The sequence below is a fragment of the Culicoides brevitarsis genome, chromosome 2 (genome assembly GCF_036172545.1).
Source record: "Culicoides brevitarsis isolate CSIRO-B50_1 chromosome 2, AGI_CSIRO_Cbre_v1, whole genome shotgun sequence".
NCBI classification, from domain to species: Eukaryota; Metazoa; Arthropoda; class Insecta; order Diptera; family Ceratopogonidae; genus Culicoides; species Culicoides brevitarsis.
The window spans coordinates 29,085,735-29,112,653 of NC_087086.1; the positions used below are offsets into that span (position 1 = coordinate 29,085,735).

Below are 26,919 nucleotides of genomic sequence, written 5' to 3' on the forward strand. Positions count from 1 at the left end.
GCAAAAAAAAAATATTTTTGGTTTAGTGCGTGATTTCGCAGCTTGCCGGTATGTGATTTATGAATTTTTGCTAAAACAAAACAGAAAGAAAAAAATCGCAATGAATGAGATATTTATAACACGAATTTTGTAACAACGTGCTATTTTGAGTAATAAACAATCGTTTATCGTGTGTGACACACATCGTCGGACAACTAACAAAGACCTAAATAAAATAAAAAGTTTAACAAATAATAATAACAGGAACGTGCATTTTGATCACTTTTTGTGTCGTTTTTTTTTTGTGTAATTCAGCGTTGAAATGTTTTTTTAGTCCAAATCAATGCGTTCCGTTCCGTGAGTCGTTCTTATAAGAATGTCGCGGAGACGCCTGGTTCTTTGTTGCCAACTCGTGAAATGGAAAGTTATTTGACTTGGAGACAGGAAAAGTCCATGCCATAAATTAACGTCAGTTGGGCAGACTGTTAAAGTATCGTCAATTGTGTGGTGGGAGTGAAAATTGTTCTTCGCATTTCGAAAATTATTTCTCTCGTCAACAACAACGAACGAATAAACAGTTTTAGAATAAAATATGACTAGCAGCAGTAAAGAAAGTGGTTGAAAGCTAACAAAAAAAAAGTGAAATATAAAGTATTTCCTTTCTGTATAACTAAGTAGCAAGTTATGTAGTGATGTAGAACCCATTCTCCATGCATCTACCTAAAAATATTCAAACGATTCGTCTCTCCATCTCTCCAAGGAATAGACAGGACACGTACTTGGTTCGTCGCTGCTGTACCAAACTAACTACATAAAACGAGTTATTGTTTATTATTGTTTTGCAGTACGAACGACGACGACGAAATACATGTTTAGGTAGGCAACATGCAGTGGAATGAATAAGTTGGCTGTGCACGTCGTGTCGTAGTCTGGCTCGACTGTCTGCGTTCACAAAAATTGTTTCGTTGTAGGTGTTTTTTGTTGTTGGTGTGTGTCAGTGGCGAGTGTCTGTGCAACGTCTATCTACGCGATGTCTGTCTCATTGTACAGAAATCTTCGCTTTTGCACGTATTTTCGTGTATATAATCGTGCAAAAAGCAGTGGTGTGGCTTGGTTTGGATTAATTAGAGATTAGACTGTTTTCGATAAGTTTGATTCAAATTTTTCTTTTAAAACTGAAATTTAAAAATATGTTAGTTTTATAAATGCTTTAAGTGAAATTTCATTTGATTTTTTTAGAGGAAAAAAGTCAATTAATTTTACAACTTTTGTTGCTAAAAATTTTACTCAAAAGCAATATTTTAACTTTTTTCAAAAATTTTCTGAATTTAATTTTAACAACTCAAGAAATTAATTTTTAAGGTTATTTTATTGAAAGGATAAAAAGGATTTTACTCAAAGGTAATATTTTACCTTTTACCTATTTTACCTAATTTTCTGAAAACTACATTTAAAATAATTCACTAACTGGTAAACAACTCAAAAAATAGAAATATCAAATGTTGACTACTTTGTGACAAAAATTTAAAAAAAAAATTTTTAAGATTTTAAGAGTAAATTTTCAGCTCTGGATCAGTTGCAAAAATAAATAATAATATTTTTTTAATTTTAATCAATTTTGCTGAATATTTACTTTACAAAACTCGTTCTTCACTTTGTTTAACTTTCTAAGCTTATTATAGAACAAATAAAAAATTATTTCGCATAAACTTAAATTTCTAATAAGAATTCAAAACTTACCTGTGATACCTCTGCTGCACCTTTTCACATGTCCGCCTCTGTCCCGTGTACACACGTTGCATACACATATTCTACATATCGTCACACATGGCACGTACATGCCGTGCAATTCGCGCTACGTACGAGTGAAAGAGAAAAAAAGTCCATTTGGAAAGTAGAGGAAGGTCGTGTACTTGCATATAATGTACATTTTTTGCCCATGTATTGGTGTAGACGGAGATTATCAACATATTATTTATATATTTATATACATCTCGTTATGTACTTTGCGCGCCATATGACTATACACGTCGCTGTGCACGACGTACATACAGAAAAGTTACTCGGTTTCCACCGTGTGTGTTTGTTGAATATTTTGAACCATCATCATCGTCATTTTGACTTTAGAACGGAATGTGTTAGCACGCGTTTTTATAAAATACAAACTATCTACTTACTATTATTTTAAAATAAATAAAAAATAAAATAAAATAAATACAAAACAACAAAAAAATATATTTAATCGACAAATATCGCAAAAACATTGTAAAGGCAAAAATTTATAAAAAAAAGTGTAAAAAAGTTAAAATTATCACACAAAAATTTGATAATAATAATGCAAATAAATAAATAAACTTGAAATGAAAAATCAAAGTAAAATCTACACAACAACATTAAAAATAGTGAAATTAAAAAAATAAAATAATATTTAAATAAATAAATTATATTTAATAGATAAATTCACTTCTTGTTATTAATTATCATTATTATCATAAAAAAAATTATCAAAAAAATATATATATGAATATTATTATTATTATAAAAAAAATATAACTTTAATCAAACAAACAAAAAAAATATATAAAAATAAAAATTAGATCACATCTACCTCAAGTAATGTGCTGTTCATAAGAGATATAAAAATAATTAAAATATATAAACAATCGCATTAAGGAACGAAAACTAAACCGAAACGAAAGTGCAAAAGAAAGAAAAGAATATATATACAAATTATATATATATCAGGAATTTCAAATATGTGTGTTATGTGATTGAAAGTGAAATGTAACTTGCACACTTGCAATATTATTGCAGTGCGTGACTCACAAAATTATTACTCTACAAAGGTTTCAAGGATAAAAAGAGAAAAAAGAATTTTTAAGAATATTATACGAACTGTTAAATTATTACAAAATGTGTAAAAAACAGAACTAAGAAAATACCAAAACGTTATTCATCTAATAAAAAAAAATTAAATAAAGAACAATTTACGAAGAAAGTTTCTCAAATACCATAAAATGATGATGCTTCAGCATCTTCCTGTCGTACCAGCGAACGCTGCCAGCGGTACAAGTGTCATTTATCGCCACGACTCCGATCACGAGTTACACAGAACGTACCATTCGCGATCCAGCTCGCCCGTTCACACAGCGTCCTATGTGCGCGAACGCTCGCCCGTCATCATCAAGCGGACCTACAGCACGGAAGACTTGAAGCACTATGCGGCACGTGAGGGCGGCGCCGACAACATCGTTGACAGCGACGGCGATCACCATCATCGCGTTGTCCATCATCACCGAATTTATCCGCAACGGCGTTACGTGATGCTGCGCGACGACGAGGAAGAATACGAGCGACAGGCACGGAGTCCGTCGCCGCGCGTTGTCATTACGGAGGATCGTCGTCGACGGTATGTGGTATACGAGGAAGAAGAGGATTTGCGTCGTCGCGTCAAACGCGAATCGTCTGTCGATGCGGGCGTCGAAGAACCAGAGGAGCACGAAGAGCACGATCCCGATGCGCCGCTCGACTTGAGCATGAACAAGTACAAGCGGAACAACTCGACGAGCGACAACGGCGAAAGTGGCAGCGATTCCGAGTCGGATTCCAGCCGACATGGCGCATCGCAACGCAGCAGCGCCTACAAGAAGAGCTTAATGAAGCGTTATTGTGAGTATTATTACTCGATATTCTGCATTTTATTATTATATTTACGTCGCTTTGTGTTCCGCATAACACTCTGTTTGCGCTAATATCCTACCGTGTTATGACCTAGTTAATACTAGTTTTTTTTTTCACAAAGTACTCGCATTATGGCAATAATGCACAAACTTTGCCTTATGACATCCTTCCTGCATTTAAAAGCCGTATTAAAAAGGTATATTATGACTGAGTGTTGCAATAATAAATTCACACATGACGACGCCTTCTCTATCCGCTGCTGCTGCTGCAATTATTTTGCCCGAATTCCTCGACAAAAATTGTTTATTGAACTGACTCAGGTACCCCAAAACCAACTCCTTTTTTGTTCCTTTTTTTTACGAGATCAATTTTTAATTTTTTTTTATTTATTTTTATTACATTCAATATAAAGCATGAGAAGAGCGACAAAAAAAAAACTCGTCTCGAAAAATAGGTCACCGATTGTTACAAAATTATAAGGTACTTGTAAATTTAATGGAAAGTACGAAATATTTAGACGAGCGAATCGATTTTTGATCAATAAAATAGTGTAGGGTAATAAAGAGTCGACAAAATCTATTGAATTAAAAAAGTTTTGTAAAAAAAAACGAATAATTGCGTAACAGTTGGAGATAATTTGGAACTAAAGGAGTTCCTGTTCTCGTAAAATTTTTAATAATCGAAGTTGATGTCTCTGTTTGGTGACGAGATTTAGAGCAAGTTTCCCAGAAATTATAAAATGTTGTGACATTAAGTTAGGTTGCGCAAACTCACGCGTCATTCACGACCTTCTGCTTAAAAGTCGCTTCTTCGGAGAAGATCAGAAGAGAGAAAAATGAGATTTGAGTAACGCTAAAAATTGATTTTTAAGATATGAAGCTTAAATTTAAGGTTTTTGATAACAAAGAGACTGATTGATTTAGAAAAAATATTTTAAAAAATTGAGTAATAAACTTTTGAGAATATTAATTTGTCTTCTATATTATTAATTTTTTAACAAAATAACTTCAACTACAATAGAAGAAAAAAAAAAATTGAATTTTTTGAATTCACTTTAGGAATTTTTGTTGGAGAGATTTCTTTAGGACTCATTTTTTTTATTTTCCAAAAATATAAAGGGCCGAAGCTCAGAATTTTTTCACCAAATTTTACATTTGGGAGATTTTTTGTCTTTAAACGACCCAAATATACTCAAAACTTTTTTCAAACTTATTTTTCTTCCACAAAAATCTTATTTCACACAAAAAAAATCCTTTATCGCATAACATCAAAAAACCGCACTGTTTGTAAACTTATTGGATTTCATCGGCACAACATTTCAATTCGTGGGACGAAACATCCTTTCTTTCCTCGAACTATCGGCAAATTTAATCAATCACTCGTCTTACTCACAAAATAACTTCAACTACAATAGAAGAAAAAAAAAGTTTATTGATACAATTCCGTCTTTGTGACAAAGCGCCTCACAAAAGAACAGACAATATTGCACTAAATTCGGTCATATTTCAAAGGATTCAATTCAATTACCGGTATTACCGTTTTCGCCCCATTATACTGCAAAAAAAAAAGAATCGAAAGAAAGTGAAAAGAAATTTCATTATTTATTTTTTTTTGTGCAATTACGATCATAACATTTACTCCACAAAGCAACGAGTTGTAAGTCTTTGTCATGCAATTTTCTGCAGAAAAATAGCAGCCACGCTGATAAAGAAATTTCTTCGCTACTTATTGCCTTTGTTGTTGTTGTTATTGCAGTTAGTGAGCGAGCGCAGCATTGTTGATTGTAATTTATTGTGCTAGGCTTTGTTGTTGCTCGATGCACATTGCGTTGCATTTGAAAGAAATTTGCAAAGAAATTTTACCCGAGATGAAATAGAGCATGAAAAAATGTTTGATTGTGGTAAAAAATTTTCCAATGCTCTATAATTATTTGTTTTTTTTTTCTTCTTCTTCACTCTTCATGAAGCACTTTCGCCCAAAAAAAACAAAAATTGCATCTAAATTTAATATTTTTTAATTTTTTGTCACTTTTTGGGCATTTTTCTATTCTTTTTTTTTTTTTTGAAAATATTTCAAAATGAAAATTTCTTTAAAATATAAGAGAAGAAAAATAATTTTAAAAAATAGATTTTGTCACGTGACTAATTTTTTTCGTCTAAATTTCTAATTTTTGATAAATATAAAAAAAAATAAACTAAAACTGTAATTAAATCTCTTCAAAAAAAACAGAAGGGTTAAAAAACAAAAAAAAAATATATTTAAGAAAAGTTTAAAAGAATCACAAAAAAGTGTCGAGAAAAATTCCACTTTATATAATGAAGTGATAACATAAATAAACAAAAACGGCGTAATCATTTATTTAATATTTATAATAATAATAAGTAATTCAAACAAACTCACGACACTCTACGCCAAAGATGCGTACAAGCTGCTTTCTTGTCTCGAGTTTGTACGAAGGAAAAAAAATTTTTCGCATACAACGGCGAAAAAAACGCGAAAGAAAGCAAAAAGAAGAATCAGATGATGATGATACCTCGTCAAGTTCAAGGTCTTTCCAGTACCCGACCACAGTAACAAATACACGAACGAAGTGCGTGCTGCGTATCATCATTTTTTTTCTCTGTCGACAACGACGACGCACACAGTCAGCGTCGGACAACCCAACATTCCGGAAAATCGTTATTTTTTATGATTTTCATGCTATGTTGGGTTAGGTTCTGAAATGTGTCTCAAATCATATCTAATCGCCGTCTCGCGAGTCTATAAATATATATATCGAGAAGGTGTACACATATTGTTGGTAGCGAGTGAAATTGTTGCGAAAGATACACAGACACAGAACCCATAAAATATAAAAATAATCTTTTTTTTTCATTTTGGGTACCTACATTCAAATATTGGTTTTTTGTTTGTCTCTGGTGTGTGCTTGGTGAATGTCGTTGTTGGGAACGAAAGAGGTGAATATGATGAAAGGGAAATTATTTGGCACCGAAAAAGTTTGAAGTGTCATCATTTTTTTTGCTGTTGGGTTGTTACGACAGAACCCGATCGATGAACAAACAACAGAAAAAGGGAAGTTTCTTTATGAAAAAATGCTTTTAAAAATTTTTAACGGTCAATTTTCAAATTGACAGCTGTCAAAAATCCAAATTTTGACCTAAAAATGAATAATTTCTGTGTCAGCCGCTCCTTTAAATATTTTTTTTTATCGACAGACGCCACTTTTGATGATAACAACTCAACTCGTTCTACTTTTTTTTCTTTCACTCCATCGACATTTGTTCGTCACATTAACCGAAAAACAATTTCCTAATTCAGTTCAAGTCCGCTCATTGGTCCCATTTTCTGTGACAATTTGTTCACCGCGACTAGATAAAGCCGAAAAAAAAGCTGTAGATGGATTATGCAATGCGTCAAAAAAAAAAACATAAAAATGAGTCGGTACATTTGGAGTACAACCTAATACAAATAATGATAAAAAAAAATGTCTCTGTAATTTGTTTGAATAACCGAAATTTCAGGTGTCTTTTTTTATATAATTTTTATTATATTTTTTTTTTCGAAATGTTTACTTAGAATATTGCATTTTTTTCGGTGAAGTATTTTTCCGTCGTTTTTTTGTCATTATTTATCTTATCAGTTAACGCAATTCCAGTCACAATTGCCGGGCGGTGTAATTATTTAATTTTTCTCTCTCTCATGAGACAATGACGATGAAGTTTATTTTTTTTGTCATAAATATTCTAAAAGCTTGACCTTCGACGAGATTGTCAGTAATAATCGATTTTCCCACCTACAACGGATATTAACGGTACGGTTGGATGGAAATATTGTTTTGTGCTGGCAACAAGTAATGCTCTAATTATTAACGAAGAGTCTCATTAATGTTTGAGTGGATGATGATAAGTTTTTTTTTTGTTTCCGTGAATCCGTTCTAACCTGTTGTTGCATGAAAAACAGAAAAAATGTCTCTTACGACATTTTTCTTTAATAAAAACTTTGAAAAAAAAAATATTTTAAATCCTTGAAATGTAAAAAAATAGTTTTGTTTCAAAAAAAAAATATTTTGAGTGAAAAAAAATTAAATTTAAAATAAATTATAATTAAAAAAATATGATAATTAAATTAAAATTAATTAATTAAAAAATTTTTAAATTATTTTTTTTTAATTTTAATTTAAATTTACAAAAAAAATAATTAAAATTTTAATAATATTATTTTTTATTTTAATTTTATTTTATTTTAATTTTATTTTAAATTTTAATTAAAATTTTAATTTAAAAAATATAATTAAAATAGAGAAAAAATAAAATTACAAAAGATTTAACTTCCTTTTTAAGTCAAAGATAATTTTTTGTGCATTTTATTTTTTATTTAATTTTTTAAAACCGGATTTTAATTTTTTTTTTTTGCTTTTATTGAAAATTTTTTTTCTTCAATATTACGAAATATTTTCCTCTGTTAACAATTCACGAAAAGTAATAAAAAAAATAATGAAATCTTGTCAAAAAAAACTGTCACAAAATTTTCCTCTAACTTTCCCAGAAAAGAAAAAGAAAATTAATAAAAAAAAAAGTCAACCAAGTTTTATAACTTACGATCCCTTTAACGTTCATTCAAGATGCTCTTCCATTAAATCTAACATCCATTGACAACCAGTCAAGTAGTCACGCCGCCATCGTATCGGAAAACCACAATAGCTCGCTAGACCCGTTTTCGTTTTCTTACAAAGATAAGCTGTCACTCTTATCGTCGTTAACTATTCATTCACGTACACAAGCCGTAGTAGATTCGTGCCCGCGCATACACACCGCCATATAGCTGTTGATGTTGTTAAGCTAGGTCATGGTCTATACTTACTTAGTGACTTACATGAAAAAAAGGCGATTGTTTCACGATTAGATCGGAATTTTTTTTTCGTTCTCGTTCTTGCTCTCACTTGAACTTTTATGAGTGTGTGAGTGATATGAAATCCGGTACTTGAACTGAAAATAAATAAAAACGAACAATAAAAGTTATGACTCTAAAAAAAATTATCCACTCAGTCACACACCTTTAAAATTTGCAACATTATATAACGTTCCATATAAATTTTTTTATTATGATTTTTTTTTTATTTAAACATTCAGTTGCGTCAACTGTATCATGATCTTTACAAAACGCGAAAAAAAAACTAGGCAATGTTGTGTACCCAGTGTGTAGCTTACGGCGTAGACAGCACGAACGGCATGCTATATGCATAATATTATATTATTAAAACGTTGTTGTTGTTGTTTATAAATGTAAATATGTACTACATGTAAGTTTCTTTTCATTTTATTCACATCAATAAAACAATTCAGGACAAGGTCGATTGCCTTTACATTTATTTATTTATATTTTTTTTTCGACGCAGAGAGGCGAGAGACGCATAGAGAGATATCGAGAGAAAAAAATCGAGTCACATGTGCAAATTAAATGCACTTTAATGATACAAAAATTAGTGCGAAAGATAGATTTCTTGCAATTTTCATACAAAAACTCCGTAGAAGAGGAAGTTTGAGAACAAAGCAATAATTTTGTGACGCTTCATTGCTTTTAAATATTTTTTATAAAAAAAATTAAAATAATCAACACAGAGAAGAAGAGTTACATCAATTGTACTTGAATCCACTAAAAATCACTGTGTTAGTTGTGTCAGTAGTCTAAAAATATTTAATAGACAGAATTTGAAAAAAAAAACACATGAAACGAGATGAAACAATATTGATTGCGGAAGTTCTTCTTTTGCTGCGTACGGAACGCGTTCATTTATGATATCGCTGGTAATTTAAAATAATGCGCGAAATTCTCTGAATGTTTATATGGGAGTGAGATTGAAAAACAGGAAAAGCGCGAAAGGAAAGACGTAATTAGCTGGATGAAATATTTTTTTTAAAGTACTTTAATGACGACGAGAAGAGCGATCGATGGGTGTCTGGTTTCGAACATTAATTATTTTTTTATTTTAAAATTAAAAAAAATCTTCAAAATAATTATTTAGTTTTTTAAAAATTAATCGAATTATGTTTTGATTTTTTTAAAATCACAAATTAAAAAAAAATTTCGAAAAGTTAAATTAATAGTTGAATAAATTTTTAATATTTTTGTTTATTTTTAGACATTTTTTGACTTAAAACATAAAAAAAAGCTCTTAAATTTTTGTTTTCGAATTTCGAAAATTTGAGAAAATTTTTTTCTTGAAATTTAAAAATTTTTTAGTTATTTTTTTCAATTTCGAAAATTTTTTTTTTTTTTTTTTTTTTGAAAATTCTCTTTTTCGAATTTTTATAGTTTGAAATTCTTTTTCGAAATTAAAAAAATTGAAGTTATTTTATCCAAACTTTGAAAATTTGAAATTCTTTATTTCGAAAATTTAAAATTTTCTTTTTCGAAATTCGAAAATTTGAAATTTTTTGTTCGAAATTTGAGTTTTTACCGATATCGAAGCCAGAAAATGTATCACGAACGTTAATTCTCGTCTGTGACTCACTCTTCGTCTCGTTTTCGCGTCAAATTTACCAAATGAGAACGATTTTATTCAATAAATATTCGAAATAAACACAACATACACACAATTTTTTGATCGACAGAGGACAAAAAGGTGAAATCAACCGACTATCTAGACATATCACATAAAAATAAACACAAAAACCACTTTAATAGGCGCACACATCCGTACACACTCGTACTTTAATAAATCATAAAATCGTTTTTCCTCGCCGGAATGCCTGTAACAAATTTCGTCACAGCCAAAAATGATTTTTGTTATTTCCTTTTTTCTCGTGAACTGAACAAGAAAGAACCTCGTCGCTGTCGTCTCTCGTCTCCCTGTTGCGAAACAAACAGCCAAAAATTGAAAAAGAAGACGAAAAGTAAAAGCAAAAGCGGAAAAGAGGAAGTGATAGGAAGTAAAGTTATGTATATAAATAATAAATAAAATGAATAAAATATGTGTGTTACCTACCAAAAAAAAAAAAGAGCAGAGCCGAGTAGGGGACACAATATGCCGGTCGTTCGTTCGTCGTTGTCGTCATCGGACGATCGAATCGAATAAATGCGCTGTAATTTTCAAAGCTCGTTGTACAATAAGCAAATGTGTGTCACACATATGCGAAAAGTGACTGCCTGAAATGTGAAACAATGAATCGAATATAGAGGCGTTTCATTTATTATTGCACGAAACAAATATCTCCGCTCTCCCTGAACTCAATAAAGAATCATGATGGGCGATTGAGACGCGGCGATTGTAATCGATAGGCGAGAAAAAATGGCAGATTCTAGCGCATTCTCGTTGCATGTCACAAAACATGACGGGGTCCCATGACGGAAGTTAACATCGAGTCACTCTACAAAATGAACCACTTTTCTCCATCGCATAGCTCCGTACTTTGATGAATAAACACACAAAGTTACTTCCACATGGCGGGCGCACGACACACATACGAGCACCAAGCAACTGAGCGAGCAGCGACGTAAATACATGCAAAACATTATAATATAAAATTTAGCCTAAATAACGTCGAGTGTGACGTTTTCCGTTCGAAGACTGAGGGAATCAATAAAATGTTACTTTTGTTTGTTTTTCGTGCGATAGACGACGAAATAAGAACAATCAGCTGTTAATGAGAGAATTCAGAGCAGCGCGTTTTTTTTGTTTTTGGGTGAAGTCACATTCACTTACAACATGAAAGGCCTTGTCCCAGAATAGACGTTCCCAGAAAAGAACGTTTCGCTGCAATTGCTCGCGTTGAGTCACAATTAAAGTAAACAAAGGAGAGACACGAAAAACAACGCAACTCCGGTATCGGGGAATGGTGTTAAATAATAAAATAAAAAAAAACCTACTTATTTTATGATTTCACCGGTTTTGCTGCCAAAAATTTTTTTGGAACGAAATTGATTCATTGTTGAATGTGACGATTGCTGTTCAAAGGGAATTTTTTATAGAAAAATTGGGAAAAATGCTCCAAAGTGGATTTTGAGGTCTTATTGATTTTTAAGCTTACTAAAATATGATTTTAATTTATTTTTTTAAAATTCTATTAAAATTTATTTTGAACTTTTTAAATTTTTAATTTTGAAATTATTAAAAATTGGTCAAAAATTAAAAAAAAAATCATTAAAAATAATTTAATTTATTTTTTTTATTTATTTAATTTGATTTTAAAATATTTTAATCAATTTATAATCAATTAATTATTTTTAAATTAAATATTTAATATAATTTAAATTGACTTTAATTTAACTTAAAAAACATTTTTTTTCTAATTTTCTAATCTTTATTTATTTATAATTTCAAATATTACATTTTTTTGTAATTTTGAATAAATAATCCTTCAAAAAAATTTTTCTTTTTAAAATTACTTAAAAAGTTTTAGTGTAAAAATTTTTTTTTGTCAAGTTTTTTAAAATCTTTAAAAAAAATTCAAGTTTTTTTCTGAAGAAAAATTTTTCATTCAAAAAAGTGCTTTTATCTCTACTTTTCTAATGACTTTCCAACAAACAAACAAAAATAAGTTTCTTCATAAATTTTCCATTTTTGGCCAGAAATCATTACTTTGTCTGGTTCATTGTCATTAAAAACAAAAAAAAAAAAAAACAAATAACAAACAATGAAAAAGTCGCGTAAATTTAGATCGAATATTAATTTAATTGTCTTTTGATTTCCTTGTTTAATTCACGAAAAAAAGGCAAACAATCAAATAAATTGAAATAAATAAGCGCGAAAGTGTTGGTTGAATGTCCGCACACTGGAAATTATGTCAATTTTTCTGCATTCTGCAAAGAAAACACTCCGTCGTCGTCGTGTACATTGATCTTTGACGCGCGCGATGCGATGTGACTATAAAGCGATGGACGAAACGGAATTTTCTATCGGAGTTAACAACAACAAAAATCACTCTCACTGCGCCATTAGCAATGCATGCAACACATATTTTCATTATTTTATGCAAAAATTTCTTGCAGTGTTTTCTCTTTCATTCATGTGAATTTATTTTTTTTTTTTTTTGCTGTTGTTGTCTTGACTGGCTTCTTTTGCATAGAGAGCGATAGGCACGCATACAAAGTGTGCATGTGGAAAGAGAACGAAGTAATGCACTTTTTCTTTGGAAACGGCGCGCATGATTGTTAGAAGAGTGCTTTGCTTTGTAAAAGTGCACAAGAAGACGTTTGTATGGCCAGCAACTTTCTATATGCACAAATAGGTTAATAATATGCCATTTTTCTGCATGCAGTCTCGTGCAGCGAAAAAAAACTAGACAAACGCCTTTGTGGACAAGAAACACGTTCAATAAGGCGATAAAGAGTCGGTTCACTTGCACTTTCAAATCTAAAAATTGATTTTTTGAGGATTTTAAGCTTTTCGAACCACTCTAAAGAGCTTAAAATCCATTTTCCCGCCATTTTTCCAGTTTTTGCTTCTAAATGTCATTAAATCCAGCCAAAGAAAGCACGTAGGTTGTCAAACATATGGGTCGCCACGATCGATTTCATGCACCTACCACGCCAGTGCAATCATTTATGCAATTCAAGTTTACTTGGTTAATACTAGCAACTCCGTTAACAACATGTCAACAGTTTAAAATACCTGTAGAACCACTTTCCATTAAGTTATTTTTCCACAGTTTATTGATCGGATACTTGAAATTTCTAAAATTTTCCATCCGTCATCGATCCGTCCCTCATTCATTCGTTTTTTTTTTTTGCTTCGTCGAAATCTCGCATCGCCCAGAAGGTAATTATGTGACAATCGTAGATTTGTCGCGCGCGACCTAGTAAAATGTTTGCAATTCACTTTTTTTTCGGTGGTGTTGTAAAAAAAATGATAGTTACCATTATTTCTGAAACAACCGAAAAAAAAATATTATGCAAGAAACTACGACCAAAATAAAAACACAAAAATATCAAGGTCTCCGCAGCTAAGAGTTCATCACCTTTTCAGCGGTTTGAATTTTTTTTTTCGTATATTTATTCAAAAAATAAAATAACATGATGGTCAGTTTCGTAATGCATTTACCGGCATGGTTCAAATTTTATTTTTTTTTTATTTTTTGACAATTATCGCTGGTCTTCGTCGTCGTAGTGGTCAACAACAATTTCAATAATTGTTCCACCAGCTAAATAAATAAACACACGGCATATCCGAGCAAATGAAATTATTTTTCTTTTTCTACGAAAAAATTATTATTATGAAGAAATAATGTTCAAGGTCGTCGAATTTTTTTTTTCGTTTGTGTATATATTTATTTATTTCTTCGCGCAATATGTTCATTCACTGGCAACCAATTTGTTGCTGCTGCTGCTGCATATAATCAACACAGCAGAAAAAAAAAGATTTTTGTCGATTGAATCTATTTTCGGTGAACCGTCATTATCAACGCTTTGCTGCGTTGTATTTGTGAAAGATTAAAAAAACACGGTGAATCTGAATCTATTATCATCAAAAAAAAAACTAAAAATAGGTTGCTGCAATATGTTGCTGCTCTAGCATTGGTAATCGACGGTTATCAGTTTTTTTTTATTTGGGGTGATTTTGATGATAAAATTTTCGATTGTACGTGAAGTGTAGGCGATTGATATATTTCGATGGAAATTATTAGACTAATGGATGGTTCTCAGGAAGAATTGTGACGTATCTACATGAATGGATTTAAATGGCTTTTGGATGATTTGAGGAAATATTTTCAGATTATTTAGGCTTTAGTTACAGATTAATGGAGTTATTGGCGGAGCTGTGACAAGAGCGGATCGAGAGAGGGGAGGCCAATTGCACCCCCCTTTGAAGCTTAAAAAGCACTAAATATCACAAAAAAGACACAAAATTTAACAAAAAAGGTGATTTTATATAGATTTGCACCCCCCTTCGAGGTCCGCTGATAGCCCTTTAGATCCGCCCTTGAGCTGTGAAGACTTTTTTTTTTGATTTACAAACTCTTGTTTATTGGAGATCCAATAAGCCAATGGCGAATCCAAGAAAAAATTTACAGGGAAGCGATTTCATACAAAGTTCAAAATTTTTCCCGCAAATTTTTGAAATTTGTATGGAAATATAAGCTATTATGGGGGCCTTATATGCACCCAGCCCCCTCCCCCTGGATCCGTTTATGCAATAGACACCTTCAGCGTTTTAAGAAGAGCCTTTGATACATCATGTTGAGATCTTTTTCTATTAAGTTCGCTCAAACCATGAAATTTAAAGTTATATTATTGGAGCCGCTTGAATAGCCATTTAATTGTTCCTAAAGTACATGCAGTTGCTTGAACAATCTTGAATGATATGTCTCATTGTTTATATTGAACTACAATCGCAGTTTGGAGAATCTTTGTCCATTAGTATTTAACTTACATTTCTATAAGACTCCGATACTAATACTCATGATTTTTCCATTCACTTTTTAAGTATACATCGAAAGATTGTTCTTCAAAGATCCATCCATAGATGTGAATCAAAAGATCTCCATGAAAAAATTCAAAATAATTTTAAAATGTTGAAATTTCACTCTAGAAAATATCAAAATAGATTCTTAATCATTAAAAATCACCTTAAATTTTTAAAATCGTTATTTTACGGACCTTTTTTGATCCTCAAAGTCCAACAAGTCAAAAACTTTGCCACTTTTTTGCCATTGAACTCGATTTCTCTCGCCAATTGGCTAACATTAACCCGCTCGCGTCATGCCTTCACGATAATCAGTGGTCACATATCACACCGGAAATCTTCTATTTATTCCATCCACTTAAAAACTTGACTACTAAACTTGTTTTAGTTTTAGTTCATCTAACATCTAGCCAATTGTATGTACCTATGCTCGCACTTTGTTCCGAAAAAAAAAATATTCAATTAATTAAACAAAAAAAAAACCTTCACATCGATGACGTTTGTCGATGTTCAGCTACTTACGCGTATCTACATTGCGCGCACTCATTTTCCGTTTCTATGCAGGAATTGCAACTATTTCCATTTTCTGTGCATTTGCACACGGCACTCCACGCACACACACACACACACGGAGTGTAGCATTGTTTTGTATCGTTTATCCATTATCCGAGAGTCCGTGTGTGTATGTGCGCGCGCGGTGCATGCGAAATAGAGAACAAGGGTATTTCAAGTGCATTAGTGCATTCAACTTTGCGCTTTAAATATATTTATTTACCTCTAGAGAGACTTCGTATATATTCGCTCTCCTCCGTTGACGTTGTTGTTACTACTTGCTATTCGTTGCTGCTGCTGCTGCTCTTTTTTATGATGATTATTTCTTTCTATATATTTTTTTAAATGATCATCTTGTTATTTTTTTTTCTTCAATTCCATTTCGTTCCGTGCGGTGTGTAGCGAGTGTCTCTAACAAACAAACGATAAAATAAAAATAATATAAAATTGTGTTAAATTTGACACAAACAGATGATGATGATGCCAATAAAATGTGCGAAACACAAAAAAACAAGGAACAAAGCAGAAAAAATTATTTATTTTTATTTTTTTAAATTTTTTGCTCTTATTATGAACTTGCATCACACACACACAAGTCACATGCGGCCGATTATTAAAGCGGCAACAAATTTAATTATGTGTCAAAAAATGTTAAAAATGACTCAGAGACACGAAAACATGTTGGCATATAGCAGAAGCAGTTAGTCCAGATACATGTGCGCCCGAAAAAGGAAATAAAGTGAAAGTTCGCGAAAAAAAATCCATTACAACATAAAACGCTTTGTACCTGTTTCTTACTGCTTGTTTGTTTGTTTACGGTGTCACTCTTGCGAACAAATAAAATACACACGAAAAATTTCATATAATATTTATTTTTTTTTTAAAGTTTTTTTTTCAAGCAATTTTTGAATTTTTGGTCGAAAATCAAAATTTTTTCAAAAAAAATTTTTTTCACTAGACCGCATTACGAAGGAAAAATCGCTCTTTCAATATGTCTGTCTGTTGTATATGCGGCACTGTATAAAATATAATTTTTAGAAAATTTCTGCCGAAAGATTAATCTTAACCGAGAAGGTGTCTAAAACTACTTTTGTTATATTTTCCATGTTGTATCATGAAATTGCAGAATCAAAAATAATTTGCTTTCTGATGGATGTGGTAGCTTTCATAAATGTATTGATGAGTAATTTGAACATGAAAAACTGGAGACTGTCATCTTAAGAGCAAGTCGCGTCAATTATGCGTAAATTTTGACGTTAAGTTAGAGTTTTTGAAAAAAAAAATTCAAGGCAACCCAAAGCTACAAGTTCTTCTATTGGACTTGTCCAAAAATCTGATCATTTTTGCGGAACAAAAAACATAAAATTTTTGTAAACTTTCACGGCTTAGCTTAGAGTAGCATAAACAACGAGGCTGACGAAAATTATTCAGATTGCAATTTATCAGAGGGCAGTTAAGCTTAACATTCAAAATAATTAAGAAAAGCAGTAGCAGGAAAAAAATGAAAAGAAAAAATTTGCTTCTAACAATAACTCTAGAAGTTGTCAATATTCCAAGTATCTTGTCCATCAAATATAAGCATGTTACCAAAATTTGTAACTGCTGTAAAAATAACTAATAAAAAAAACGATAGAAAGTCAGAATATAATTGTTTGTAATCAAATCAATTTTTTTCTACCTTTTTGAAAAGAATGTATAAAAATTTAAAAAAATGCGCTCTAGTCAAACGTCTCAAAAAAAAATAATTACTTAAATTTTAAAATTCTACAAGATTTATTTTTACAACACACAGCACTGACTGAGTGAATGAGTGAGCGAGCGAGCGACGTCGTTGTAAATGCGATAAAACCTTGACCCAATTGTAAATATCTTTTTATTTCGTATTTTAATATAAATAACAAACAACATGCAACAGCATGCACTTCATAAACTTGTAATATTTATTTAAATTGATAATAATATGAATGAAATTTTTTGCGAATGTGTGCGAAATTGCCGTACGCGAGATCATTCTCGCATTACTACTACTGGGATGGAGAGTAAAAAAGATAACTGCATCCATTTCATAATAATAATAAATGAAAATATTTGTACTTAAATAATAACAATAATTTATTGTGTAAGATTATGGAATAAAAGTGTGATATACTAGAATGGAATATGGATGGGATTACGTCGTTGTCATCGTTGGTCATTTGTTGTCTCGTTGTTCTGTTATGCGGGTGATTACAGTTAGGTGATGAAGGGTGTGTTTATTGCAATTGAATAATGAACTTTCGTTGAAGATTTTATTCAAGAGAAAAATTTACTTTTTACGTTACTTGAATTTTTTTCGTTGCAAGTTTTTGAACCAAGAAATATTTTTTAATACATGTTTTATTCACGTTACGTTTTAAAACTAAATTTTTGGTTAGTCCAATGTTATGACCTAATTGAAAAGGAAAATTCATCAAGTGAATTTTTTTTTCTAATTCTATAAGTTTTGACTCCTTACTTTGTATTGATAAAAATTGATCTGTGTCATAATTAAAAACAATTACAGATAAAAAAATCATTTTGACGTCATTTATGAAAATATTGGTTTTAAGCCATATTTGTTAAGTAAACGAAACGTAGTCAACAAATAAATATTCTTAAAATTTCGAGAAAAATTACGCTATATTGAGCAAACATGGATTATTTTTAATTTTTTTGTTAAAAAAAAATGCCAAAATATTGGTATCAAAGTAGTGAAAACAAGAATTTATTCCTCAGTCAATGACCCCTTATCTCTAATTGTCACTAAAATCACTCTTTAGCTCGAGCTCTAACTGTAAACCTCCTTTTCTAACGAGTCTCCAGCAACATTCACACTCAATTTAGTGCCAATTTGTGACTTATTCTCTGCCATTATACGTTTCACTTTATGTTTCGACAACATATTGTGTCTGCCTTTATCCTTTTTATCCACTTGCATTCACTTCATTCCCTGGCTGCAATGAACCTCTCCTACTTTGTCGTCTCCGTTTTGCAGCGCACAGGCAACTTTGTCAAATGTGTCTTTTGCAGCGACGACCGAGGCAACGTGCTCTGACGGTGCAAAAAACAGGCGCACGAGACATTCGACAAAAAAAAAGAGTCCATTGGCACAAACTCCGCATGTTTATGTCAATTCCCAAAGCACTAAATTATAATTTAGAAATGCAAGTAATGGCATAATAAATGTTGTCTCGTTCTCAAATTATCGCGTTTTGCTGCCTTTTGTTTTGTCATTTTTTTTTTAAGTTAGTGTATCGTCTGTATGTCGCTCGTGTGACACATATCAGTTCAGTGACTTTCGGTTTCGATTTGAATATTTTTTTTTTGCATCAAATTGTTATGACACCATGTCTGGAAAAGTGTTTTTGTTCCTCCAGCATGTGAAAATGTGTGTGGCAGCATGAAAACGGGAGTGTTACTGGGATTACGAGACACGCAACAAACGCAGTGGTGGAGTCACATGTTTTTTGGGATGTAAGGCTGCTCATAAATTTTTTGCTTGGTTTGAATTAATTGGAATAAATTTGAAGCTTGAAGGGGCCCATTTTGATGACAAATATCCTTGACATGCTCGCAACTGATTTTTTTTCCTTGAACGATGATTTAGATTGTTGAAAGAGTCGTTTCCTGTCCGTTGCCCTTTCTTTCTTTCCTTCGTTCCCCGATTTTTCTTCTTACGTAGTATTTGTCTAACTCTCTTATTATAACAAGAACTTTCCCTTTGAATTTCCGTTTCGTCAATTGAATTGAGTCACACAAGCACACACAGACGAAAGTGTTGAGGAATGGAGAATGGAGAACGACGAAAATATATTCACTGTAAAATTACACCACAAAAATGTCTAGGCTTCAGACTTCGTTTATAAAGCATGAACAAATGTTAAATTTGCACCGGAGGAAGGGGCTGGAGGGTGACGATGAACGCATGTACAGCAATTTTCCAGGGTGGCTCGTCTCGTACGTTCGTCACACTTCGTGCCACGTCGGAGCTTCGGTCGATATCGGAAGGAAGGCTGTAACACCCCGGTTATAATGTTATTCACTCTCATATCCGAAACACAACAAAAAAATCCTTACCTCATTCCGCCTGCTTTTCTGACATAATCCTCGCCCAACGACGACGACGACGTGCTGTGTGTGTGTGTGTGTGCGTGTAAACACACGAAAAACTTCCAAAGTACTTTATTTGTGAAATGATGTCTAGCCGTATTGATCCATTTCATTTTCAGAAGTTGACTGTAGGCACATGTTGTAGCTGCTGTACACCCAAATAGTTCGGTAGCTCGTAACACACAAAAAAAAATATTTATGAGAACCAGACTTTTTATATACTTTTTTTGACAATGCATTGCCTCTACTTACTTTGCGTGTGCATTTCACGTTTTGGTATTTTCTAATGCATTTTCACTCTCTTTCTCCGTGCACGCGGCAACAAATAACTAGGTGTGTCTGTGCGAGATATGAAAAATAATAAAATATAAAATGATGATAATGGTGATAGACTTAAATGAAAATGAGAGTTTTTCATCGTGTTTGCTTGCAGTGAAAGTTTTTCTTTTTGCGACAATAAAAAAGTTAGAGACAGACGACAGCAGCAATGTTGTTGACGAAGAAAATATGATGATGATGATGATGACAACGACGACAAATGATTATTATTATTATGCCTTCTTCGTCTGTGATTTATTTTGATAGCCTGTAAATTAAAGCGTCGTTAGAACATTTACGTTTGAGCGACGAACGATAAGACGCGCCAATTTGTACTTAATTTGATCGAATTAAAAGCTAATCCAATTATTTTTTTTCTTTTTTCTGTCGTTCCAGTAGATACGGAAATCCCCATTTTACCGCAGTCCCCGAGCCCAAGTCCACCGGATCACAAATACAATCAGCATCAGCAGCAGGCGCAACAGCAACACCGGACATCCAATAATTCGCAGCAGCAACAATCATCGACAAATGGCTCGCAAATGCAGGCGAGACCACTGCTGCATGGGCTCTTGAGCGGCACGCACATACCAAATACTCCGTATCATCATCATCGTGGCTACAGTACATCGAGCACTGGTGAGTTTTAATTAGATTTTACAAATTTATTGAGTTGTCTTACCCTTTTTTGTGGGTTCTGGTCCCTCGATGTTGTTTTTTTTTTCTTTGACAAATTACGACGACGATCATAAATTTTCGTTTCTCTGACTTTATATTGAAATTTGAGCTTTGAAGATAATTTTTACTAATTTAGGCCGCTCCAAATTTTTTTTTTAAATTTTTGTCCCATGCCCCATTTCAAAAGCCGAAAATCCAATGGGGCAAAATAAAAAAAAAATTAAAAATGTCATCAAAATTGATTATTTTTTTAGCCTTTTTCTATATTTTTTCAAAGAATTTTCAAAACTTTTTAAAAATATTTTCAAATTTTAAGAATTTTGGTATTGAAAAACGAAATTTATCATGAATTTTCTTCTCTAAAAATATTTTCAAAAAAATTATTTTTCAAAATTTTTTGACAGTTATTTTTACGATTTATTTTTTGTTTAAATTTTTAACTTTTTAACATGAATTTTCAATTTGTTTTTCAAAAAAATTATTTTTCAAAATTTTTTGACAGTTATTTTTATGAAATTTTTTTGTTTAAATTTTTAACTTGAACTACTCAATGTGAATACCATAAAAAACTAAAATATTCATTTTGTATGAAAAAGTATTTCAAACCCTTTTTTTATTTTGCCCCCCCCCTATTTTGAAAAAAATCTTTTGGGACTAAAACATCAGAAAAAATTTGGAACGGCCTTAGCTTAAGAAAAATAATATTTAGGATGATAATTTCAAGTTTTTTAATTTTTAAATTTATGACGAGTTTGGTCTCCTAAAACGTTAAATTTTGGCTTTCTAAACTTTCAAACTAATTTTTTTAGACTAATATTAATTCATAAAAACTCAAATTTTTGCTCTAAAAGTGAATTTTGAGCTCGAATGACAATTTTATTTCATGTCAGACGTCAATATTGAGACATAAAGTCAACATGTCAACCAATAAAATAAAATTTTATGCCTAAATGGCGATTTTCAATTGACAGACTGTGCTTTGTAGGCAATTTTCAATTCATAAAAAGTACATTTTTGGTCTTAGATTAAATTTTCGTCTCAAAAAAGAGCTTATTCATGTCCATCAAAAATCAATTTCTTACCTCATCGTAACTTTTGCACCTTGAAAACCGTGCTTTACCCTTGCCATCATCCCTCCGTCTGCAAATGCGGTCCTTTTCTTGAACTCCCATCAACTCGCACCGCTGCAATCAAAAAACAACCGAAAAAAAATGCAGATGTTCATCTCATCATCTATTCAAAATATTACCTAAAAATGCATTTTGATATCGCATTATCACCATGTCATGGTCGTTCATCTCCTCTATTATTACAAAATGCCATATAAAAATACAAATTTTAGGTAAAAAAAAAATCCGAATGAAATCGATCGATTATAATTTTCTTCTCTTTTTTTTTGCATCCCAGACCCAAAACCGAAAAAAAAATGATTAATTTTGCCAACACATTGCAACAATATGCGAGACAAGTCTTTTATTTGCATTTTGGGTTAAAAATGAAAATCAAATTTATATGACGAAAGTGTTGCAAATGCAGGCGCAAAATGATGATGCAAAAAAGGATCATATTTTACCCTTTTTTTTCCACAATTTTGTAATTTTTTTTTTTCTTTTTTGACGTGACATGTTCTTGGGCGTTGTTGCATCTGCACCGGAGCGTTGGCTTGGCTTATTGCGCATATTCACCGAGTTTGGGTTACAATTTCACTTTTATTGTTGATGCAACGCGCGCTTACCCGAAAAAAATGCCACTCAGACATGCAGATGTTCGTCCGTGCTATTTACTTATCCTTTCAATTTCACTTCGAGTCGCAACAACGCATTGACAGACATGCAAACATATACTCGAATGTCACAGCAAATAATTTTTTTTTTGTTGTTGTTGTGTACTTAATGATGCAAAATGCAATTCTCTCGAGAGTATTAAAGGATTAACCCGAAAATTGTTCTTTGTGTCCGTTTTTCGGGCGAATTTGAGGGACTTTTGTGTTGATTAAATAACATTTTGTCGAATTGAATAATAAAATGTGTCAATATTTTTCAACACACACAATACGGGCCAGACGACGATGATTGAATCAAATTGTTTAATTGTACGGCGGACGACATCTGTTTAGGGATTGGATTGGAATTTCATTTAATATTATTAATAATGGCGACAAAAATCGACGAAAAAAAACGTAATAATGAGGGAAACTCGCCTCGACATGATGTCGTCCATTCGTCACGAGGGATAGGGAGGGAACGCCATTAAATTTTCCCTGGATTGATTCAATCATTATTATTTGAAAAAAATCATCAAAATGACGGCTTTCATGAAAAAAATTCAGAAAAATTCCAAATCTTTAAAAATAATTAATTTTTTTTAAAGATTTTAAATTTTCTTTAAATAATCACTTAAAAAACGTAAAAATTGCCCCATTTTAGATCTAATTCGCTGCTAAAATCCAAATTAAGACAAATTTACGTTTTTAAAGTGATTTTCATCTCGCATCTTTGTAATGACAGAAAGTTCGTTAAAGATCCAGTACCTTGATGGTCAAAATTATTTGCTTAGTTAATGTTTAGTCCATTTCGCTCTCTTTTCTCTTTCACTAAAGACAAGCAAAAAAAAAATCTCGTAAAAGCACGAAGGGTGAATTCTTAACCCTTTTTATATTTTCCGTTGATATCGTCATCACATGACATGCTTAAAATATCCTTTCGGACTTTATTGTTCATTCTTCGAACATTTGATGAAGCAAGAAGGAAAAAAAAATAAAATTTTTATATTAAAAGATTCCTTGCACTAAAAAAAAAATTATGTCTTTGATGTCCATTACCTGATTATTATTATTTATTGTGTGTCGTCATATGAAGTTGTTGTTTTCTTTTCTTGCAAAAATTCTGTCGAAGCGAAAAAAAAAATAAGGGAAGAAGATTGTCTTTTGATTTTGAGTGTGGGAAAGGAAGTGGTTGGTAGCGAGTTGTGTTGTTTTAATATGTAAATACGACGGAAAAAAAGGCCAAGGGATAATAGAAGAAAGAAATGATAAATGGACAATGGTCATCGTCGTTTACCCTTCCTTGTTGTTTGGGTGTGCTGCATTGTCTTCTTTCCTTCCGTCATTCCGTTCGTCTTTCTAGCGATGATTGAATTAAGGATCTTCTTCTTTCGTCTTTGTTTCTTTTTGTTATTTGCTCGTTTGACCAAAAAGATGTTGTTTAGAATTTGATTTTTTTTTTGTGCGCGCGGTATTCTAATCAGATTGTTAAGGATGATGAGGAAATTTAACGAACTTTTTTGATGCTAACGGCGATTGTGACATTTATTGCGGAGAAATTTTGTTGACAGGAAAGAATTTTAATGTTACAAATCCCACAAAAAAACTGGCTAAATTTTGATTTTTTCTGAATTTTTTTCTAAATTTATTTTTCTACGAAAAATTAGGCTTAAATTCTATTAAAAACTTATCAATATTTTTCTTCCAAGAGTTTAATTTAAAAAAAATCAAAAAATTATAAGATAATTTTTAAAAATTATGAAAAACTTTTTTAAGCAAATAATAATAAGCAAATTTGAAATTGTTTACTGAAAATTCAAAAATTAAATTATTTTTTATTTTATATAATTTATGGATAAAATTTTCACAAATCGAAATATTTTTAACGAGTCTGGATTTTTTTTTAAATTTGAAATTACTTTAATTAATTTTTCAAAATTTTTTCAATACAAAATTATGTAAAAAAAATTAATTTTCGGTTCCAAAACAATTTTTAAAAATCCAATGATTTATTTAAAAAAATCACAATTATATATAAAAATTTAAAAAAATTATTTTTATATTCGAAAATGTTTTTCTTTAATTAAAATAATTTTTTAAATCAATTTATTTTGACTCCTTTCAAAAAAAAATTATAAAAAAATATTCCATTCTAAAACTTTTGTCACGATAAAAAAAAACTCTTTCTGCAAAACCTTGAACTGTCAATTTTTGTACCAAAATTCCAAAATGAAAGTCCCTGTCGCTTCATTTGAAACCCAACTCCGCATTACCGCAGCCTGTTAATCGTTCGTGTCTATTTGTAACATTAGACGTAAATTATTATCGATCCCGAACATCACAAAAAAATCGTAAATAATAACAAACCAAACCCGAAAATCATTAAAGGATGCAAAAAAATCCTTTTAAACGACATAATTTTTACATTAAAATCCAATCTACTTTAACACACTTTTTATACCCTTTTTCCTTTCAAAACTAAAAAAAAATACATTTTTTATCTCATTTTTTAAGCACATTTACACACATTTTTTACATAAAAAAAAAGTCGATCGAAGGACAGAAACACATGCTCCACATAAACTTTTATCTGTCGTACATGGAATTGGATCAGAAAGAAAGGAAAAGTGCAGTTGCATGGTCTGACCCGAAATAAACATTCGTAAACGATTATTTAAACATTATCTCATACATCACATGTAGTCCTTTTGCCAATAAGCCGAAACCAGACACAATATTTGCTTACATGCATAATAATATTAACAAAGTCCTTTACCTGCATCGTCTTAATTTGAATTGCATCTGTTTGAATTCAATTGACTCTTGTTCATGCACAAGAAAAAAATCTACAGGTAAAGGGGTGAATTTTTTAAAATAAATATTGATGAATCATGCTGCAATGGACCTTCGAAGGGGATTTTTGTGTGAATTTTTGCAAAAAGTCGATGACCAGCAATTTTTTGCTATTTTCTGAATTCTGAATTAAATAACAGCAAACAATGATTAACGACTTCTTGATCTAAATTCCAAGTTTTCAGGAATTATTCAAGTAGAAAGTTCCTCTCTCACGCGTATTATTTCTTATAATTTTTTTCCTGTAAAAAATGTAGACTAGACACCTACAAAAAAAAATTAATATAAAATAGAAATCGCAAAAAAAAAATTTAATCCTTACCTGATTCAATTTGATTGCCTTTCTTATAGAGAAACTTTTATCGAAGATCCATTGTTGTGTCTAAGAATCGAGAAAAAAAGGTTCGATCGATCGTTCGTTCGTCTATCAAAACTCTCACCTGCACAAATGTTAATTCCTGGATTGATTTCATTCATTGACGAAATTTTTTATTTTATTTTATTTTGGCACAGCAAAAAAAAAGGTCGTTTTTATTAAAAATAAAATTGGAATTTTTCGATGTGACTGCTGAGAAAATAATAACCCACACATCAAATTGAAATCAATTGCATTGATGATGATGATGATAATCATAATTTTTTGTTGTTGTTGGAAATTGCAATCGTTTACCTGAACGACCTGCTGTGATCTCTGCTGCATTCCCAATTGTACTTTGATGTATTTAGAATATTTTTGAGGGTAAACAAAACTCTTTTTTTTTCTTCTTCATGCGAATCGTATGTCGATCGGAAACAATGTGAAACGAAGAAAAAGGGTCGTCGTCAAAAAAATAAAAAATTTAAACCTTTCATGTTTATTTTTAACTTTTCTGGTTTTGTTTGGAGATTGTAGACTATTTCTATCCCACGCGTTTTTTTTATGCACATTTGTTTACTTTATTAATAAATATTGGTTTACTTACCTGGCAAATTCTTTCTTTGCTTCCGTAGGTTCATTGCCACCCAGTCCAGCCGATAGCGGAGTATCTGACGTCGATAGCTCAAGTTCCGGCGGGCAGCCATGCAGCGAGGAGCTGAAAGCGCGTCTCAGTATGCCGCCACATGCAGGCGGCGGCACCCAAGGAGCTCCATCATCACAGCAGCAAACGAATGGCGGCAGCATTGCCAACGGTAACAGCAGCAACAACGGACATTTACCACACGGAACATTTTTACATCCCAATTTTTACCACAATTCACAACCGTCAGCTTTAAACCGACTATGGAATCGAGGGAATTTGTCGTGTAAGTTTTTATCTCTTTTTTTTTCTTGAATTTTACGTCATATCAGTGTTACGCATTCAATTCAAGGTCACTCGTTATCGTATAAGGAACTCTCTTGCTTATTAAAGTTTTTTTTTAATTTATCGCGAGCGCAAAAAAAAAATAAATATTTGATAAGAGGATTGCACCGAAAACAATTTTTGCATCGTACGAGTGTTGAAGGCAGGTGTAGAGTAAAGTAGGAATTGATAAGATATTAGCTACTAAACGCATTATCAAAGACGAGAATTTTTTACGACAATTG

At 31.6% G+C, this 26,919-nt stretch overlaps 1 protein-coding gene across 4 annotated transcripts in view; it reads left to right on the plus strand.

Annotated features, from left to right (window-relative positions):
* LOC134832169 (ecdysone-induced protein 74EF-like) overlaps window positions 1-26,919 on the plus strand; it is a 63,216-nt gene that overhangs the window by 28,523 nt on the left and 7,774 nt on the right. Inside the window, exons 1-3 of one of the 4 annotated variants that reach the window (XM_063846105.1) lie at window positions 2,582-3,648; window positions 20,456-20,698; window positions 26,343-26,636. In XM_063846105.1, the coding sequence (XP_063702175.1) occupies window positions 2,997-3,648; window positions 20,456-20,698; window positions 26,343-26,636 (1,189 nt within the window). In that variant the 5' untranslated portion in view covers window positions 2,582-2,996. Of the gene's footprint in view, window positions 1-2,581; window positions 3,649-20,455; window positions 20,699-26,342; window positions 26,637-26,919 lie in introns of those variants that run through there. The other 3 variants (XM_063846106.1, XM_063846103.1, XM_063846104.1) reach the window with 3 other exon arrangements.